Source organism: Candida jiufengensis, assembly GCF_024610255.1.
Source record: "Candida jiufengensis strain CBS 10846 chromosome Unknown scaffold2, whole genome shotgun sequence".
Taxonomy (NCBI): Eukaryota; Fungi; Ascomycota; class Pichiomycetes; order Serinales; family Debaryomycetaceae; genus Lodderomyces; species Lodderomyces jiufengensis.
In genome coordinates, this window is record NW_026261561.1 from 634,241 (window position 1) to 655,496 (window position 21,256).

At 24.9% G+C, this 21,256-nt stretch overlaps 9 protein-coding genes across 9 annotated transcripts; 3 read left to right on the forward strand and 6 right to left on the reverse strand. All coding sequences in view use genetic code 12, as the record gives it.

Moving 5' to 3' along the window:
- Positions 1 to 7,441: 7,441 nt before the first annotated feature.
- On the reverse strand, positions 7,442 to 8,434 carry KGF54_003344 (uncharacterized protein; the record flags this gene model as incomplete). The annotated part of the gene is made up of 1 exon (XM_051763922.1): positions 7,442 to 8,434. The coding sequence occupies one exon, from the start codon at positions 8,432 to 8,434 to the stop codon at positions 7,442 to 7,444; it is 993 nt and encodes a 330-aa protein (XP_051619404.1).
- A 159-nt stretch (positions 8,435 to 8,593) lies between these two features.
- KRS1 (lysine--tRNA ligase) lies at positions 8,594 to 10,375 on the forward strand (the record flags this gene model as incomplete). The annotated part of the gene is made up of 1 exon (XM_051763923.1): positions 8,594 to 10,375. One exon carries the CDS (start codon positions 8,594 to 8,596, stop codon positions 10,373 to 10,375), a length of 1,782 nt encoding a protein of 593 aa, XP_051619405.1.
- A 64-nt stretch (positions 10,376 to 10,439) lies between these two features.
- Positions 10,440 to 11,294, reverse strand: KGF54_003346 (tRNA methyltransferase; the record flags this gene model as incomplete). Its single annotated transcript, XM_051763924.1, has 1 exon — positions 10,440 to 11,294. The coding sequence occupies one exon, from the start codon at positions 11,292 to 11,294 to the stop codon at positions 10,440 to 10,442; it is 855 nt and encodes a 284-aa protein (XP_051619406.1).
- A 100-nt stretch (positions 11,295 to 11,394) lies between these two features.
- KGF54_003347 (mitochondrial 37S ribosomal protein uS10m) lies at positions 11,395 to 12,117 on the forward strand (the record flags this gene model as incomplete). Its single annotated transcript, XM_051763925.1, has 1 exon — positions 11,395 to 12,117. One exon carries the CDS (start codon positions 11,395 to 11,397, stop codon positions 12,115 to 12,117), a length of 723 nt encoding a protein of 240 aa, XP_051619407.1.
- Positions 12,118 to 12,163: 46 nt separating this feature from the next.
- On the reverse strand, positions 12,164 to 12,837 carry KGF54_003348 (uncharacterized protein; the record flags this gene model as incomplete). The annotated part of the gene is made up of 2 exons (XM_051763926.1): positions 12,164 to 12,762; positions 12,822 to 12,837. 2 exons carry the CDS (start codon positions 12,835 to 12,837, stop codon positions 12,164 to 12,166), a joined length of 615 nt encoding a protein of 204 aa, XP_051619408.1.
- A 217-nt stretch (positions 12,838 to 13,054) lies between these two features.
- KGF54_003349 (uncharacterized protein) lies at positions 13,055 to 13,891 on the reverse strand (the record flags this gene model as incomplete). Its single annotated transcript, XM_051763927.1, has 1 exon — positions 13,055 to 13,891. The coding sequence occupies one exon, from the start codon at positions 13,889 to 13,891 to the stop codon at positions 13,055 to 13,057; it is 837 nt and encodes a 278-aa protein (XP_051619409.1).
- Positions 13,892 to 16,782: 2,891 nt separating this feature from the next.
- On the forward strand, positions 16,783 to 17,871 carry SRB1 (mannose-1-phosphate guanylyltransferase; the record flags this gene model as incomplete). Its single annotated transcript, XM_051763929.1, has 1 exon — positions 16,783 to 17,871. One exon carries the CDS (start codon positions 16,783 to 16,785, stop codon positions 17,869 to 17,871), a length of 1,089 nt encoding a protein of 362 aa, XP_051619410.1.
- Positions 17,872 to 17,967: 96 nt separating this feature from the next.
- KGF54_003351 (uncharacterized protein) lies at positions 17,968 to 18,780 on the reverse strand (the record flags this gene model as incomplete). The annotated part of the gene is made up of 1 exon (XM_051763930.1): positions 17,968 to 18,780. One exon carries the CDS (start codon positions 18,778 to 18,780, stop codon positions 17,968 to 17,970), a length of 813 nt encoding a protein of 270 aa, XP_051619411.1.
- A 174-nt stretch (positions 18,781 to 18,954) lies between these two features.
- On the reverse strand, positions 18,955 to 21,200 carry KGF54_003352 (uncharacterized protein; the record flags this gene model as incomplete). The annotated part of the gene is made up of 2 exons (XM_051763931.1): positions 18,955 to 20,208; positions 20,259 to 21,200. The coding sequence occupies 2 exons, from the start codon at positions 21,198 to 21,200 to the stop codon at positions 18,955 to 18,957; spliced, it is 2,196 nt and encodes a 731-aa protein (XP_051619412.1).
- Between the last annotated feature and the right edge of the window lie 56 nt (positions 21,201 to 21,256).

The window sequence follows — 21,256 nt, forward strand, 5'->3', positions numbered from 1 at the left end:
GTATCATATACTAGTTCAGATGATACAATATATTAACTCTCTTTAGCTCGAAAAATTCAATATTATCATAAATATATAGGATTTTGGCAGAGAATGATTAGTGATTTGAATCGACCTTAGATTTTGACAATATTACACCGTTCTGGATTAAATTTTAAAGAAGACCTTTGAAATCATCATGTGCTCATTGTTATTATCCTTTTCAATCTTATAAGCATTAATAGTTAATTAAGAGATCAGCTACAATTCTTAGAAATGTTTTGAATACAAAAAATACAACATATACACATTTATTAAGAGGTATGGTATGTAACATTAAATATAGTTCTTAAATGAATAAGTCTGAGTTGTTATTACACGACATTTCGTTTTATTGTCAATTCCAAATTAGGAATTAAAAGGGTTTTTTATGAAACATCTATTAGGATTTATTTTATATCCTTAAGATTAAATTCATATCCTAATATTCCTACTTTTATCTTATTTGTTTTATTTTTTTCATATACTACTCTTATTTACACTTATTTTCAATACATTGTAGTTACTTATTAATATTTGTCATTCTTATTCTTACTTTACTGTTTTTTTATTAATTGTATGATTCATTAACTAGTTACAAAAAGAACAGTGTGTGAAAATTGAAAAGAAAACTGTGTTGTTGAGTTTATGTAATGCTATTATGTGAATAATACAATCTGATAATAGAATATTTATAAACTCTATTTCACAAACTAGACAAATAGTATTATCAAATTATAATATATTCGTAGAGATTGATCAAACTTTAATATTCTAATTATTCGTAGTGTTATGTGAGGGTCTTTCATAGATCAGAATATAATACCTTAAGAGCAGCTACTAAGATTGAAAAATAAAGCAGTTCTGTATGCTAATCAAAAAGGAAAACTAATTTGTTGAATTTATGAAATGATATCATGAGGAAAATTCAACTTGATAATGAAACATTTATAAACTCTATTCCACAAACTAAACAAATAATATTATCAAAGTATAATATATCTGTAAAGAATGATAACAAATTAATTTCCTAATTTACAATATTATGTGTCATTTTTATCCAAAACCATCATTCAATGAAGTGATTTATCAATCATGTATTTTAAATTCAAAAAAAAATCTGAATTCAATGGAAAATTTTGTCTCTATTTATGAAATTTTAAATTAATCCTTATTACGTAATATTTAATAATAGATATAAACAATTATCAATTTGTTACTCGATATTTTCCAAAAATAATATATTTGTTGATCTTTAATGCAAAAGAAAATTTTATATTATTATTAAAATCTAAAATTCGAAACAAAAATTTAAACAATAAAAAATTTTCTAATTTACTAAATAAAATTTTACTGCATATAAATGATAATCACGTAATGTAAAAAACTCTTATAGTATCACATAATGTGAAATTCTATTGTCAACAACACAAGTTATTAATCGGTATGTTTCCAATTGTAAATTAAAATTTCAAGACTAGGAACAAATCAAATGTTCGTTAAATGAACCACGTATTTCTAGATTTTCCTAAAGTCAGATTCTATTTACCGAAACTCTCGAGAATAAATTATAAGTGTATTACTAATTAGCTTGTTGATAATACCATTTCAAAATCTTTCCTCTGGGATATAGATCATTTCCATCGATATCATATGTCAGAAATTTGGTTGGTAAAAATTTCATTGATAATGATGATATACTAAGTATTAGTAGTCAGCTGTTTAAAATGATCTAATCAGTCAGTGTAGAAAAACTAATTTGCTATTTTCTTTCTGTTCTTTTTTTTTTTGTAAGAAATTCTTGCCAATATATAAGTATTGTTGCAATACATAGAGAAGATACATTAGATCAAATTTTTCGTAGTTCAGAATAAATGAAAGAAAGTAATAATGATCCCATAGTTTGTAAGCAGTCAAAACCTCCAAGAATCAATACTCTCTTCATTATTTTTCTGAATAAAAATTTAGCTTCAACTTTCGCTGTTTTCTTTTTGCAACAATTGATTGAACAATAAAAGAAATTTTTTGTTGATCTTCAACATGAATTGTTTAGTTGTCATTTAACGTAACAAAAATCTATGAAATTAACCTCTCCCTCGTCAAACAACCCGGAAATTTCTTACCAAGCGAATACATCAAAAAGTCAGTATGATTAATTTATTTGAACAAGAAATAGTCAGTATGCGAAACAATACTGTTGAAAGAGTTGAACTCTACAAGTCAAAAATTAAAATACAAATAAATAGTTACATACATTAAATTGAAGTATAAACAGAATTAATTGAACTTTCCTGACTTTAGTAGATGAAGAATTTTTAGCATTTGGAGATGTTCTTAAACTTGTACAAGATGTTCTTAAACAAGTTTTTTTTATTTTTCAATACTTTATATGTTTATTAATAGTCATTAAAGTTTAGTAACACCTCAAGGTGAAAATTGAAGATTTTAGTTCTAATGATGATCTGAATAATGAATGAGAAAATGTAAAATTGAAAGTAGTTCTTATAACATCAAGCATACAAATTGATATTCTCTTTAACGTGTATAAATTGATGTGAAGTCAATATCATATAGTAAAAAGAGCAACACAAACCAAACAAATAAAATTAGAACTGAATTAATCTATTCGTGAAGAATGATTATCATTTGGAACTTGTGAATATAGAAAAGTTTCCAGACAATCAACAATTGATAATTAAAAAGCAGCTAAAGATCACAATGAAGCAAAAAAAAAATTAAGAATAAAGTTTTAAATATTTATACTTATATATTGATTTATAAAATAGTTATTCAACTTCTTTTAATTTTTAAAACTAATTCAAATATAACTTTCACAGGATAATTTAATTCCAAATTTACTCCTCTTTTTTTTTTCATTTTGTTGAGAATCCAAGTAGTCAAAGTTTATACATAGTAATTTTAATAATTAATTTTAATAATTAATTAATTAATTTAAATAATAAATTTCTGAAACAGAAATTAGAACAATAGAAGTTTTATATGCAGAATTAAATTTAAACTGTATTAAGCTAAGTTTTTAAATGTATGTCGAATTAAGAAAAAAAAAAAAAAAAAGTATCAANATTTACAAATAACCCAAAAATACCCTAGCTATATGAATTGCACATACTGAAACCGAGACATAAAAAGCTTAAAGCCAAGTTACCTCATAAACTAAACTTCATTAATATATGTCATGAAAATAAACATGATAATAACTTTTTGAGATTTTGCAAACCTGGTAATTCCTCCCACTTTTTCAATCCGGATTAATTTTAAAATTCAACACAATTCGAAACAAAAACTTCAGGTTCATAATTTCATACCATAGTTAAATGATAAGAAATTAAGAACTTTTGATCACAATCTAAACAAACAAATATCATAAAATTATGATATTTTCGTAAAAAAAGATATATTTTGATTTTTTTATTCTGTTGATAAACTCAATGACCCAACTTATTATCTTCAAAAAAAAAACTATACTAAAATTTCAAATGGGATCTAGTTGCTAAGTAAATTTTGTAAAATTGAATTATGTAAATAAAAAAATGAGAATTTCTCTCTTTTTATATAGAAAAATCTAATCTAATTTTAATTTTTGTGGAGATTTTAAAATTTAAAAATAAGAAATAAGAATTAAACTTTTTAATTAAATTATAAAAAATTGTTATTATACAGGGATACAATTGTTCTAAATTTAGTAATCCTTTTCGTCGGTTAATCTTTGAAATTGGTCAATGAATTAACTTAAAGAAACGATCAATGTATTAACTTAGCAGAGCTAGTGAGTAAATAGTTAAAATTACATTTAAAAATCTGTGTTTAAAGAGGAGATATAAAATAAAGTTATATCTTTAGTTTAACTATCTATATCAAACAAATGTTACAAATCTATAAACTCACTTTAAATCAAACTATTCAAAATTCTTATATATTTATAAGAATTCGGTAGAGAATGGTATTTTTTAACGTTTGAGACAATAATAAACTGATTTACAATAACTATTAAAGAAGACCTCTGAAAAAACCATGAGCTTATTTTTATAATCCATTTCCTTCTTCTAAGCATTTATAGTTAGATAAGAAATTTTCTACGATTCTTAGAATTGTTTTGTATACAAAAAATACAATACAAATACATTTATTAAGAGGTATGGTATATAACGTTAAACACTAATTATTTGACAATGGTAACATCAAAACAAAGAACCAATTTAGAAATTATTGAAAAATTGATATCATATAAAAAATAGAACTCGATAATGAAATAATTATAAACTCTATTTCACAAACTAAACAAATAATATTATAAAATTATAATATATTTGTAAAGAATGATTAAAAACTAATTTTTTAATTAATTGTAGTAGTGAGTGAACATATTCACAAAAGCCGAAGTCTAAAGTATATCCTAAACACAATTTTTGCGTTGCAAATGTTAAAATGAAACAATAGTATATGCTAAATAAAAAGAAAAACTAATTTGTTGAATTTATTAAATGCTATCATGTGGAAAATACAACTTGATAATGAAACATTTATATACTCAATTGCACAAACTAAACAAATAATATTATAAAATTATAATGTATTTGTAGAGAATGATCAAAACTTAATATTTTAATTAACTGTAGTGAAATAAACTAGCACCAAAAATACACAGCTAATTCGCAAAAGAACTCAAAGGATTAGGTCTCCAATTATTGTAAATTCAAATAATTCTAAAATTTATGGAAAATATTGTCTTTATCTATAAAATTTATAAATATTATTATTTTGTAAAGTTATTCTAGTAGTTCAACCTCTTTAAAAATCAATTTAAATATAATTTTCACAGGATTATTTACATTCAAATTTACTCCGCTTTTTTTTTTTCTTTTGTTGAGAATCTAATCTCAGTAATTAAATTTATATAGAGTAATTTTATTTTATTTTCAAATTTATTAATTAATAAATAAAATAATAAAATTAAAATCTTAAAATTCTGAAACAAAAATTAAAACAATAGAAGTTTATATGCAGAATTGAATTTTTTTATCAGTATTGAACATAGTCAATTTTACAACAAAATGAGAGACAAGATATTTTGAATTTAGTAATAGATTTGAATCGCAATGAAAGTAAGTAGAAGAGTTGAGCTACAATATCAAGTGAATTTTATTCAGAATACAAAATACATCATAAAATTATACATTAAAATATATTAGATCATTTACATATAACCCAAAAATACCCTAGCTATATGAATTGCACATATTGAAACCGAGACATAAAAAGCTTAAAGCCAAGTTACCTCATAAACTAAACTTCATTAATATATGTCATGAAAACAAACATGATAATAACTTTTTGAGACTTCGCAAACCTGATAAAACCTCCCACTTTTTCAGTTCGAATAAATTCCAAACATCAACACAATTCAAAACAAAAACTTTAGGTTCATAATTTCATACCATAGGTTAATGATAAGAAATTGAGAACTTTTGGTCACATTTTGAACAAATAAATATCATAAGATTATAATATTTTCGTAAAAAATGATATAATTTGTTTTACTCATAAATGAATCTGCTGATGAGGTTGCTATCAATAGTGTTTACCCTATATTTCATCCAATTTTAAAAGAAAATTCTATCAGAAATTTTTTTTAGTTGGTTGTAAAATTTAATTATGTAAATAAAAAATTGAGAAATTCTCTCTTTTTATATAGAAAAATATTATTTGAGTCTAATTTTTAGTGGGGATTTTAAAATTCAAAATCTAAAAATGTAAAAAAAAAAATTAAACTTTTCAATTAAATTATAAAATTGATATTATACACAGGATACAATTTGTTTTAAATTTAAAAATTCTTATAGTCCAATAAATTTTAAAGGGTGATCAATGGATTAAGTTAAAAAAACAGTGAGTAAATAGTTTAAAATTACCATCAGATATCTTCGTTTAAAAAAAATCAAAATAAAGTTATACACTGAATAAAAATTACTAAAATCATATGAAACAAGTTTTTTAGTCCTACTATTTGTATCATAAAATATTTTAAATGATCAAACCTATGAACACTATTTGAATCAAACTATTGAAAATTATAATAAATATATAAGATTTCGGTGAAAAATATTATCTGCTTTAAATAAGCCTTATTTTATGACAATAATAAATTGTTTTAGATTTACTAATAAAGAAGACCTCTGGAAACCATGAGCTTATTGTTATAATCCATTTCAAACTTCTATACATCAATACTTAAAGAGATCAACTACATTTTTTAAAATGTTTTAAATACAAAAAATACAATATAAATACATTTATTAAGAGGTAAAGTATGTAAAGTTAAACACATTTCTCACACGAATAAGTCTTTGGATGAAAATTGAAACCTTTATTATACATCCAAAAAATGACAGATTATTAGAAAGAACAACTCGATAATGAACTAATCATAAACTCTAATTCACAAACTAAACAAATAATATTATAAAGTTAAAATAGATTTGTAAAGAATGATCAAAATTTAATAATTTAATTCATTGTAGTAGTATGTGAGGGTATTCACCAAAAATCATAACTGAATGCGAATATATTTTCAAATAAGCTGCAGCACGAAACTTAGGTTTTGAACGAATCGGTGTATGATAACCAAATAGACAAATTAACTGTCGAATCTAAGAAATGCTATTATTTGAAAAATACAACTTGATAATGAAACATTTATAAAATCTATTCCACAAACTAAACAAATAATATTATAAAATTATAATATATTTGTAAAGAATGATTAAAAGTTAATCTCCTAATTGAATGTAGTAATCAGTAAATTATTAGGTGAAACTACGCTTCAGCTTGTCAAAATTTGGTTTAATAGTCGATCAACTATTATAAATTCAAAATAATTCTGAAATTAACGGAAAATTTTGTCTCTATTTATAAAATTTCAGGATACTCCTTTTTACGTAATCTTTTAATAGAAATAAACAAATATTAATTTGTTACCCGTAATAATCCAAATATTTTAAATTTGTTGGTCTTTTAATTAAAAAACAAAAATAATTTAAAAATCTGAAACAAAAATTTAAACAATAAAAAATTTATTAACTTACTTTACTGCATATAAGTGGGAATCATTTAATATAAAAAACTCGTATATTATCACATACATATTATAAATTCTATTTCCAAGGACATTAATACATTGTATGTTTCCAATTGTAAATTGAGATTATGAAGTATCTTCAAAAAATTATAGAAGAACAAATACAATGTTTGATAAACAAGCTATCTCTTTACTCTGGATTTTATTAAAATTAGACAACGTACGTTCATTACTAAATAGTCTGTATAAGCTGCTATTTCAAAGTCTTTTCCATTGATATAATATTTCAGAAATATAGTTGACAAAACCTAACATTTATTCAAAAATCTATAAAGTTAATTTTCTATTAATTGCAAAAGATTTTTGTAATTCTTCATCACATTTTTTTAATATATCATCAGCTAATAAATCAATAGATTGACTATGTAAAAGATTATTATATCTTGAAGGTTCAACAGGTAATTTAAAAAGTGATTTCCATTCATCATTATTTTCAATTTCTTTTTCTCCATTTTTAGCTCTTTCTAAATTTTCATATTTTCTTTGTTGTTTCCATTGTTGTATTTTTGAACCTTCTTTTTGATATTGTCTTTGATAATAATTAAAATTATTTTGATCATAATTAAAAGAATCTACTTGAGAATATAATGATTCTAATAATTGTGATGTTGAATTTGAATTTGATAATAAATTTAAAATTTGTAATTCTGATTCTGTTGTTTTTGGTTCTTTTGTTGTTGTAAGGTATAATTCAGTTAATGCTTGATTCTGTATTTTTATTTCTAATTCATCAAATATATTTAAATATGATATTTTATTTTTTTCTAAATCTTTTGATTTCCATTTCCCATCAATATAAGCATTCATAAATCCAGTTGATAATCTTAAAGCTTTTAAATTTACTTCTTGTCCTATACTTGACATATCATGAATTAAAATAAAAATATTTGAATTATTTAATTGTTGTTGTGCTAATCCTTCAATTAATTGTGTAGTTACAAAATTTCCTGAAATTGTTGATTGAAACCAACCTTGAAATTCAACTCCATAGCCTAATTTTTTGAAATTTTCTAATAAATCCTTTTGGTATTGACTACCTGATCTTGATTTAAAAGATCCACCTTCATATTGATCTGGGTAAGGGTACGGGAAACCATGAGTTATATCAATTGTTTTTTCATCTTCAAATCCCAATAATGCACCTGAAAATAAGGCTGGATAGTGTTCTGAAGTGTGTCTGAGTAATGATAACAACACAGATGATGATATCGAGATTGTGTTGATGGTTGATGGTTCATACTTGTGGTTATTATTTGGCATATTTGGTTGGTGATTTGCTATTGATCTTTAATCTGAAAAAAATTTTTCACTCTAAAATAATTTTGTTAAAAGATAACAATAAGAGTAAGAAAAAAAAAAAAAATTTCAAATTTATCAAGAAGACTCATTTTGACAACCAACCAACAACTTTCCATAAAAATGTCTGACGGAGTTGATCAAGTTACTGAACAAGTTCAAAAAACTTATTTAGATGATGTTACAGGAGAACAAGTATCTAAAACAGAATTAAAAAGAAGACAAAAACAAAGAGCAATTGAGGCTAAAAAAGCATCCAAAACTCCAGCACCAGAGCAAAAAAAATCTACTAAAAAAAAAGATGAATTAGCAGATTTAAATCCAAATCAATATCATGAAATTAGATCACGTCAAATTGAAGAATTAAGAGAAAAAAACAATAAAGATCCAAATGCTTTTAATCCATATCCACATAAATTTGAAGTCACCAAGAGATTACCTGAATTTAAAAAAGAATTTGAACATTTAAGTAGAGGTGAATCATTAAAAGATCAAATTGTTAATGTAAGTGGTAGAATTATGACTAAAAGAGAAGCTGGTTCAAAATTAAAATTTTATGTTTTAAAAGGTGATGGTATAGAAATTCAAATTATGGCACAAGCTCAAGACGCTGAATCGATTGAATCATATGAAGAAATGCATGAAATTTTAAAAAGAGGTGATATTGTTGGAGTTATTGGATATCCAGGTAGAACTGCCCCAGCAAAAGGTGGTGAAGGTGAATTATCCATATTTGCAAAATCAATTCAATTATTAACTCCATGTTTACATATGTTACCAACTGAACATTATGGTTTTAAAGATCAAGAAGCAAGATATAGAAAAAGATATTTAGATCTTATTATGAATGAATCAAGTAGAGAAACTTTTAAAATTAGATCAAAAATTATACAATTTATTAGAAAATTTTTAGATACAAGAGATTTTGTTGAAGTTGAAACTCCTATTTTAAATGTTATTGCTGGTGGTGCTACTGCAAAACCTTTTACAACTCATCATAATGATTTAAATATGGAAATGTTTATGAGAATTGCACCTGAATTATTTTTAAAAGAATTAGTTGTAGGAGGAATGGATAGAGTTTATGAAATTGGTAGACAATTTAGAAATGAAGGTATTGATATGACTCATAATCCTGAATTTACAACTTGTGAATTTTATCAAGCTTATGCTGATGTTTATGATTTAATGGATATGACTGAATTAATGTTTTCTGAAATGGTTAAAGAAATTACTGGTGATTATAAAGTCGTATATCATCCTGATGGTCCTCAAGGTAAAGAATTAACTTTAGATTTTACAAGACCTTGGAAAAGAATTAATATGATTGAAGAATTAGAAAAAGTTTATAATGTTAAATTCCCAGCTGGTGATGAATTACATACAGAAGCTACTGGTGAATTTTTGAAAAAAGTATTAAAAGATAATAAATTAGATTGTTCACCACCATTAACTAATGCAAGAATGTTGGATAAATTAGTTGGTGAATTAGAAGATTCTTCAATAAATCCAACTTTTATTTTTGGTCATCCACAAATGATGTCACCATTAGCTAAAAAAGATAGAAAAATTCCTGGACTTTGTGAAAGATTTGAAGTATTTGTAGCTACAAAAGAAATTTGTAATGCTTATACAGAATTAAATGATCCTTTTGATCAAAGAGCAAGATTTGAAGAACAAGCAAGACAAAAAGCTCAAGGTGATGATGAAGCACAAATGGTTGATGAAACTTTTTGTAATGCTTTAGAATATGGTTTACCACCAACTGCTGGTTGGGGTTGTGGTATTGATAGATTAGCTATGTTTTTAACTGATTCAAATACTATTAGAGAAGTCTTGTTGTTTCCAACTTTAAAACCTGATGCTTTAGTTTTGAAAGGTGAAGAACCATTAAAAGATAATTAAAGAGATAAATTTTGTAAATAGAATTTTTTAATTTAAAGTTACATTATCATTACATTACATTACATTATTTAATCTCTCGTCTAACTAATTCTCCTTTTCTTTTTAATTCTAATGCCTTTTTATAAGGTGGAGCCGTTGGCATTTGAATAGGATCTAGACTAACTTTATCCAAATCTAAGTTATATGTAGCATCCGAATCAATAGCATCATCACCTCCACAACTAATAAATTCAACCATTAATCTTTCTTCACCACCTAAAACACCTTCAAAAAATTCATCAGTCAGTTGATTTAAATTTAGTTGTGGTACCCAATTGGGTATTGGTTTATACCCTAAACATACAATAAATGCTTCTAAACTAGTACCTCTTGAACTTTTTGGTTTTGCACAAATTACTTTATTAAAAAATTTATTCATTTGTGAATACATTAAATCAATATCTTTACCTCTGAAAATTTTAGCAACAAAACAACCACCTGGTTTTAATATACATGTAGTTAATTGCATAGCTGCCCATACCAATTGATGTTGAATATATTCATCTAAATCATGTAATCCAGTAACATCTGGTGCTCCATCACTACATACAAAATCAGCTAATTCTCCATTAAATTGTTGTAATATTTGTTGTAATGTTTTTGGATGTGTTATATCTGCTTGTATTGTAATCACATTATCTATGGGAGTCATTGGTTGTAAATCAACAGCAACAATTTTAGCTGATGAACCTAATTTTGAACTTAATACTTGAGACCAAGAACCTGGTGCAGCACATAAATCAACAACTCTTGAAACATTTTTTAAAATATTAAATTCTTGATCTAATTGTAATAATTTATAAGCTGATCTAGCTCTCCATCCTTCTTCTTTCGCTCGTCTATAATATAAATCTCTCTTATCTTTACTTGTCTTACCCATTATAGTTTTTTGAAAATTTACAACCAAAAAAGAAAAAAAATTAATATGAAAAATATTTTTACAATTATCAATAAAGTTAATTCAATCAAACCCATTCACAATGATTCGTACAAGACTACAGTCATCAATAAGATCATTCACCACTAGCAGCAGTATATCTCAAAAATTCATATCACCAAATGAACTAGTAAATCAATCAACACAACAAAAACTCGAAAATCAACAATTTAAAAAAAATTTACTTCAAAATCAAATCCCATATACTCCAAAGACATTAAGTTCACATAACCTTCAAAACCAACGTCCCATTCCAATAAACGTAGAATTATTACAATACAAACCATTGAGATTGCCTCCAACACATAATAATGAAGTTGCAACATTAACTTTTAGAGGCTATAATGAAGATGATTTAATTGGAATGGGAGAATTTGCATTAAGATCAGGTTATTATTTAGGTATACCATTATCTTCTTTAACTACTTTAAAAACTGAAAAAAGATTATATACTGTTATTAAATCACCATTTGCTCAAGCTAAAACAAAACAAAATTTTCATAGAACTACTTATAATAAGAAATTAATAGCATATGATTCTAATCCTGAAGTTATTGATTTATGGTTGAGTTATATAAATAAATATAGATTATCAGATGTTGAATTAAAAGCTACTATTACAACTAATGAAAAATTAACATACAATGAAGATTTATTAGCTACTGAAGAATTTAATTTACCTAAAGCTTACGAGGATTTAGAAGATCCTGTTGCTTTAAAAGTAAAAGAATTATTACAATCAGCAGAATTTAAAAGACATTTGTAATTGGCAAACTTGTAAATAGATATAATAAAAAATGTATTAAATAATTCTATCCATAAATATCCCATCCTTCTTCTTCTAATTCTTCTTCAGAATCTTCTTCTTTAGCTTTTTTAATCTCTTCATCAATAAGTTTTCTTCTATTTTTTTCAAATTCTAATACATTTGTCCTACACATTGGACAAGTACTATTTTGAACTAACCAAGGAGATATACATTCTAAATCAAAATAATGTTTTCTTTTTTGTCCACATGGTAATTTTACAACTAAAGGATATTTATCATCTTTAAATTTATTAGTACATATTGGACAAAATTCTTCATTTGATAATTGATTGATTGGAATACGTTCTAATGTATCTAAAAATTCTGAATTAACACCTTCATGTTTTGGTTCATTTTCTAAAATATTAATTAAAGAATTTGCAATATCTGAATGTTCAAGGGTACGTAATTGATTTAATGCTGCTGTTAATGATTCTATTGATGTTGTTGATGCTATATTATTTGAATCAATTAGATGGGAATGGTTTTGACTTTGATTGTTAGAATTTGGAGTTTGATGTATGAATGAGTCTATTATTCTACTTAATGTTTGATGATTTCTACCTCTTTCAGGATTTTGAGAGGGAGATATATTATGCTCCTCTAATTGATATGTTAGTATAGAAATTTGAATTAATTTGTAGAATATGAGGTCTTCATACCTTCATAAGTTGACATATTCTAATGAATTCTTTGAAAATAATTGTGCGTATATTTTCGCCTCTTAATTTTGATGTTTTTGACATTACTCGAACTTTAATTCTGAGATTTTTACAACCAATTTTTGAGAAAAACATTAGCTACATATATAGTATATTTCTTCAGTTATAGGATATTAAAATGAATGCATTATTTAACTCTATATATTTTTATAATACCTCAATATAACAAATCATTAATTAACCTTTTCCATTTCCAAAATTTCATCATTATCAACATTATTTTCATTTTCATTTTCATGTTCTTCTTCTTCAACTTGTTCAGTCAATTGTCCAAAGTAATCCATTCTAGTTTGTGAGTTCAAAAAAAGGGGAGTCATAGGTGGATCTTCCAAAGGTGTTTGAACTGGGTTTAATTGTGGTGATTTATCTCCTTGTATATTATTTAGTGTAGTTGTACTATTATTAGTGGTTGGATTTCTATGAGTTACGTATTGATATATTGGTTTTATTTTGTAAGGTGGAGTTTGTGAAGATAACCAGAATCTAGAAGGTGAATTACCTACTGAAGTTGGATCTAAACTTGGTGAGTTTGGTATTGATATATATTCTGAATTTATTGAATTTATTGTAGGTAAATTTTCCAGTTGTGATATTCTTTGATATTGTTGTAATCTTTGTAAATTTAAATATGATCTATTATTTGAATTTTGACGTATTAGTATTGGTGCTTGATTTTGTTGATTTTGAGATTGTTGGAGTTGTTGTTGTTGACTATACTGAGAATCTTGACCTAATGATAATAATGAGATTGTAGATGATGACGGTATTAACTTCCCATTTATATCTTTTCCTACGGAACTTGCTAGTAATTGAGGTTCAGGATGATCTAGTATAATTTCATCATTATTATTATTATTATTATTATTTATAATTTCATGAATATTGAAAAAAGTATGTTGTTGAGGTAGCGATGTTTGATCCCCAAGTTGATTAGATTGATTATGTTCCCTGGCTAGATTTGATGATAATAATGACCTTTTTGGAGTTGATCGTATTTCGGGATGGCTCATCTTATAATTATTTAACGTTGAATATATTTATATATTTTGTTAATTATGTGATATAATGTAATCTGATACTAAATTTAAATTTTTGTTATTATAATGTTAAACTATCTTTATTATTATCAATACTCTAAATTATTATATTATATGGATATATATAATTTTTGTTTCAACAATCATAATATAGTTTTGATTGATTGATTGATTGATTGATTAAATAATTATTCAATAATGGTTAAAAAGTCAAAGTATGATAAAGAAAAATTTTTAATATAGATAAGAAAAAAAAAATTAAACCCAAAAGTTTAGTTAAGAGTTAATTTAATAAGCGTAGTAAAGATAAGGTGCCGAGAATTTGGTAGCTTTCCCGCCCCCTATTAATTATTATATTATTGATAATTTTGAATAATAATAGTGATCGATTTTATATAATATATCATTTAATTTAATATTATATTCATATATTATAAATATTGTAATATACTATTAAAAATGAATATCTTGTTGCTTTTAATGTGATTGCAATTAGATTAAAAAATATTTTTAATAGTTGCAAAAGATTTAATTTTTTAGATTTGATTTATTAAAAAAAAACTTGATCAAATCCGCCTGATCATTACCAACTAGGTATGAAAGGTACGTTTGTTAAAGATTGATTGAAAATTATCAATTGATGTGATGTTATTCAAAGCTTTACTTTATTTGATGTTTCGAAAACTTGTAGCATTGAAATTTGTTAGAAGTTTAGAAAAATATCAACTCAAATGGGTGAAACTTTATTTTTTCGGATAGTTTGGATCAACCGACTTATATAATACTTCAATTCTATTTCTATTTATATTTAATTTCAATTGACTAATTAATATGAGTTATCTCATTGAATCCATGTGAATGTAGTAGTTCTCATATCTTAATTGAGGAAACTGTTTGGCTGACCTTAATCAGTAAGTGATTTAAGTGACTGAATTAAACACAGAAGATTGGTATTAATTTTTAATTGAATTTTGTAGAAAATTGGCATTAAAATTGTATCAAAGTTGTATAAAAAATGTAAACCTACGCATACTTATCTATTACTTTTTACATTTTCGATAAAACCGTCTTCTTCCTTAAGTACCTTTTAATAGATATACAATCGTACTGAGTTCTAACTACCGGAGGGCTCAAGGAAAATTGTACAATAAATACATCAGAATTGGTAAACGTATTAACTATTGAAAAAAATACATTGATTGCAAAATTTTTGATGTTGCGACAAAATTCGTATATTAAAAATAGAGTGTAAATAGTCTCAAAGTTGATATGCAAAATCTTCTTTACTAGCTATAATAACTTTGATTAATTCTACTTTCAGTTAAATAGTTGATAAGTCATACACATGTTGCATAAGATTATCGATGGAACCATTTTAGTTTTGTAATTCAAACAATAGAACACGCCGTCTGGAACACGTCTTTTGATTAAATTTAAAATCTTTGATAGAAGTTGAAACAAATTTAGACGTTTTTGTACTATTATATGTTGAAGATTTTTATAAAAAGTTTAATTAAAGATTTACATTCTATTGTTTGTATCAGTTTTTTATAAGAAAATTGTATATAATGATCTTTGAGATAGATCTCGTCAATCTTAATTTGGATTAACTAAGACATTTTGGTTACCTATTGGCCTTGAAAATTATAATTCAATGAGTTTTCAAAGATTGTACAGCCCTGGAAAATCAATAACTAAATTTTAATATTGTTTGTGAAGATGTATTAAATATTTAATTTAAAGCCAGCTCTTATTTACAAATTAATAGTAGTACTGTATATAAAAGGTAATTAAATAAATTAAAGTAATATAATAATTTCGGAATAATTATTCTTTGACTATATACAGGATATTATATTATTATAATAATTATTTAAATAACACGTATTATATTTAGTTCTTAATAACTAACTAATCAATATTTTAGAATCAAATCAATTAAATTTACTACCCATGTTATTTTAATATACGAAACAGCCATGAGTTAGGAATAAACACAAAAATATAAAAAGAATAAATTCTATTAATTTTAATTTAATTTTACGAAATCTATATTGAATATTAATTTAAATCTGTTTGGTAAGTAAGAACTTGCAATTAAAAGTATAAATTAAAAAATATTCAATTTAATTGTAAGATCCTCGAGAAATTTTCATTAAAATAAATTTAATTGAATAATTTCTTATTAAAGATCTATTTAATTGAAATAAAATTGTCATTCAATTGATAATTTTAACAAAAGAAATGTCATTAAGAATTATAATATATCTTATAACAAATCAACATGTGGTTCAATGAATATATTATTATTCTTATTGCATGGTACATTAATCATTAAACACGTCTTCGTCTTAAAATAAAATTTAAATTAAATCCAAAACGGTACAAAGCACACTACCTTTTTGATGTTTCTTTTTTTTTTATACAAGATAATAAATTAATTTCTTCTTTAGTGTAACGTTTGAATAAGTTATTAATTAGTAATTGTACAATACAATAAATCGATGATTGATTGTTAATTGACACCTAATTGGAGTTTACTTAATAGCGATTTTGTTTGTTTATTTATTTTAATTTAAAAATAAATTTTTTTCTTTTTCGAAAAAAAAAAATTTAAACTCCCCTGAAGAAATCAACAAAAAATAATAAAAATAATAATACTAATAATATATAATCAATTGAAAATACTTTCAATTAATTTTTTTAATGAATTCTTCTTTTTTATCTTTTTTTCTCTTCTTTTCTTCTTTGACCTTAAATCTAGGTAGAACATTTAATAAAAGATACTATTACATTCATTTTATTAATTTAACTTAATTCATTCACTTTTAATCACATTTTACAAACACATATATACATATAAAATGAAAGGATTAATTTTAGTAGGAGGTTATGGTACAAGATTAAGACCATTAACTTTAACATTACCAAAACCATTAGTTGAATTTGGTAATAGACCAATGATTTTACATCAAATTGAAGCATTAGCTTCTGCTGGAGTAACAGATATTGTATTAGCTGTTAATTATAGACCTGAAGTTATGGTTTCAACTTTAAAAAAATATGAAGAAGAATATGGTGTATCAATTACTTTTAGTGTTGAAGAAGAACCTTTAGGTACTGCTGGTCCATTAAAATTAGCTGAAAAAGTTTTGAAAAAAGATTCTTCACCATTTTTTGTTTTAAATTCTGATGTTATTTGTGATTATCCTTTTAAAGAATTGGCAGATTTTCATAAAGCTCATGGTGCTCAAGGTACTATAGTTGCAACAAAAGTTGATGAACCAAGTAAATATGGTGTTATTGTTCATGATAGAGATACTCCAAATTTAATTGATAGATTTGTTGAAAAACCAGTTGAATTTGTTGGTAATAGAATTAATGCAGGATTATATATTTTAAATCCTGAAGTTATTGATTTAATTGAAATGAGACCAACATCAATTGAAAAAGAAACTTTTCCACAATTAGTTGAAAAAAGACAATTATATAGTTTTGATTTAGAAGGTTATTGGATGGATATTGGTCAACCAAAAGATTTTTTAAGTGGTACTTGTTTATATTTAACTTCATTATCAAAAAAACATCCAGAAAGATTATCAAAAGAAAAATTTGTACATGGAGGTAATGTTTTAATTGATCCAACCGCCAAGATTCATCCAAGTGCATTAATTGGTCCAAATGTTACTATTGGTCCAAATGTTGTTGTTGGTGAAGGTGCAAGAATTCAAAGATCTGTTTTGTTAGCAAATTCAGAAGTTAAAGATCATGCATGGGTTAAATCAACTATAGTTGGTTGGAATTCAAGAATTGGTAAATGGGCAAGAACTGAAGGTGTTACTGTTTTAGGTGATGATGTTGAAATTAAAAATGAAATTTATGTTAATGGTGCAAAAGTTTTACCACATAAATCAATTTCAGCAAATGTTGAACAAGAATCAATTATTATGTAGAATTAGTTCATAGAAAAAAAAATAAGAGAGAATTTACAAGTTTAGTCAATAATAATAAAACAACAATTAAATAATTAATAAATACTTTGATTTTTTTTAAATTAAATTATTTAATCCTTCAATACAACTTTTTTTCAAACTTTCACTTAATGGTTTATTTGAACTTAAATATTGTTGCATTAATATTTTACCAACTAATGGTTCATTAACTATCCCCATCTCTTTAATTTTATCTTGTTTTTGATTAATATAATTAACTGACATCTCACCATTTGATAAAATTTCCATAATTAATAAATCATCTTTTGGTACTGATCCTCTTGTTTTACTAAAAACTGCTCTTAATTCTTCTAATCCTTTACTTAATTGTTCCTTTAATGTTTTGGAACTTGGATGAGCTAATATACTTTTAATTAATCCATCTTTTAAATGATTAAAATCAGTATTTCTTACTGGTGATAATCTTATCAAGAATTTAATATTATTATCTAATAGAGTTTCTATTATATGATCAGATTCTGTTGGATTATTTAATGCTGGAAATTCAGGATTCTGATTATTTTTTTCAAATGAGTTTAAAATTTGTGATGCTTTTGATATATCTGAATTTGCAATATAGATACCAATACCATAAACTTTAAAACCTATAAATGTAACTGATCTAATTCCATGACCTAATAATGTGAAATTTTGACTTATTAAATTTGATTTTGAAATTTGTTTAGGAAATGGAGATATTGATGAATCAACAATTATACTATTTTGTTGTTGTTGCTGTTGTACTTGTTGTTGTGTATCTAAGTATATTTTTTGATTCCAATATTGATGTGATATAGCATACGAGGATATAGCAACGACTGGTAATACTCTTAATGGTCTTACCCTGAAAAATCTAAATGAATTGAACATTTCTGGATGGTATTTGGTTGGTGAAGAATAGTCTGATGTAATTTTTTTGCAATTTCTCAAAACCCTTGTATATTTTTTTCTACAAGGAATTAAGCGACTAAATAGGTAAAAAATATATAACATAAGCGGACTTTTATTTAAATCTATAAACGTTTCCATAACATTTTTACACAATTATATATCACCTATTTTTTCATTAACTGATTTCTCACTAGTTAAACTCAATCCACTAGCTAATTGAGATTTATATATTGTTTCCCATTTGGACCAAACTTGTTCTATTGAATTTATTTCACAATTAAGCCAATTTTCATTTTTATTACTTGTTGATGATAATTTTGAAGATAAATAACCAACTAATGTATCACCAGCACCAGTTACGTTTTTAATTTGTAAATTTTCATTTTCTTTTGGTATTGGGAAATATTCTATTAATACTCCGATTCTACTATTATAATCATTGATAACAACTCTACTGGGTTTATAAGTTGAAGTAGTTGGAATACTTTTTAAATCTGAATGATTTATAACCAAACTAACTAATAAGCAACCTTTTGATCCTAATTTCACTAAAATATTTTGGAAAAACGGTAATAAATGGAAACATTGTTGAAATATACCTTTTTGATGTAAATCTTTTAATTCTTTAATACTTGCAAGTTTCTCCCTAAATGTACTGTTGATATTCATTGAATCTAATACGGGGAACCAATAATCTAATTCAAATTTTTGAGCAGTTGTGAATGATTCAAATAAAGTATTTAATTCTTCTATTGTTGGTGTTATTAATTTTATTTGATTATGTGGGAATACTTTTAAATTAGTTTGAGAAAGTCTTGTTGATTTTATATATGATGTTGGCTCAATAATGAAATTTGGTTGTAATTTATATGGATAATTTAGTACTTGATTTATTGTTTGTGATGATAAATTGCAGTCTAATACAACAACTTTTGGTTCAGTCTTCTCTATTTCTTGTACAACATCTTCACCAAATTCCGGTTCTTCGATTATTGACATATCAGCACAAGCTATAATTAATTCACCTTTCGAGTCATGAGTACATACATATTGAGCAGTATTTCCATCCCCTATACTTAAATTTGAATTTATGTCAATGTTGTTTGATATTAATTTTCCAGCAAAATCATCACCTACTCTAGAAATAAACTTTATAGTGTTGGAGTTGACGTATTTACTTGCTAATGCAATATTATAACCTACTCCTCCAATTGAATTTGTTATTGTACCTATATTTGAATCTTTAAATTTTGTTTGTGTTTTTATTGATGCTATTGTATCTAATGCAACTGATCCAACTACTAATAAATCGATTTTAGACGAAGTTGTAGCTGGTGATTGTTTTGGTTTTAAGTCTTTAATATCTATATTTGTAAGGCTTGAAACTGGAGTTTGACTTTGATTTTCCTACAATTGTCAGTATAATGATACTCAATTCAAATTTATGATTAACATACTAATTTATGATATTCTTTAGCAATTTCAGCAGCAGCACTAGCATTATTTTTAACCAAACTAATATTACAATCAACAGATTTACCTTTAGTTCTAATAGCTATTTCATTAAGTAAAAAAGGAGTTAATTTTTTACCAGATATACCTTTAATTCTAGCTTCTTCATTAGCTTCATCAATGATTTTATTTATAAACTCACTATTCAATGCTGTTTCTTTTGGTGGTGGAATACAAAAGACATTACCACTTTGTAAATTCATTAAATTTTGATTAAAAGTAATATTAGCAGCTTCCTTAAAATTTGAAAATCCAAAAGGTGATAATGTTGAAGATTCTCTACAATAAAATCCCGGTAAATATAACTTCTGTGGTGGTAAATGATCTTCATTATATGTTCCTACAAATACACCTTGAGTTTCTAAAAATTCTAATGTTTTGGGAATATCTAATATTGATTTTGGACCAGCACAAATTACACTTACTGGAGTTCTACCTAATTCTGTTAAATCTGCTGATATGTCCATATTAAATTGACCTGGTAAATCTCGGTGAACACCTCCTAATCCACCTGTTGCAAAAAAATTTATACCTACCATATTGGATAAAATCATAGTTTGAGAAACCGTTGTACCACCATTTAAATTGTTAGCCATTACATACCCCATATCTCTTCTTGATACTTTGTGAATTTGATCTTGAGGAGTTTCTGCAAATTCGGAAAGTTGTGAATCACTTAGACCTATATGAGGTATACCTTTTATAAATGCAGTAGTAGCTGGAACAACATCTTGATCTCTTAGTATGGATTCAACTGATCTTGCCATTTCTAGATTTTGAGGATAAGGTAAACCACGAGATATAATTGTTGATTCTAATGATACAATTGGTCTTTTTAGTCTTATAGCATTTTGAACTTCTTTTGATATTTTTAGTATGTTTTTCATTTATTTGAATATTTGGTTGTAAAATTTAGAAAAATTGAGTTTTGAGATATCTCTTG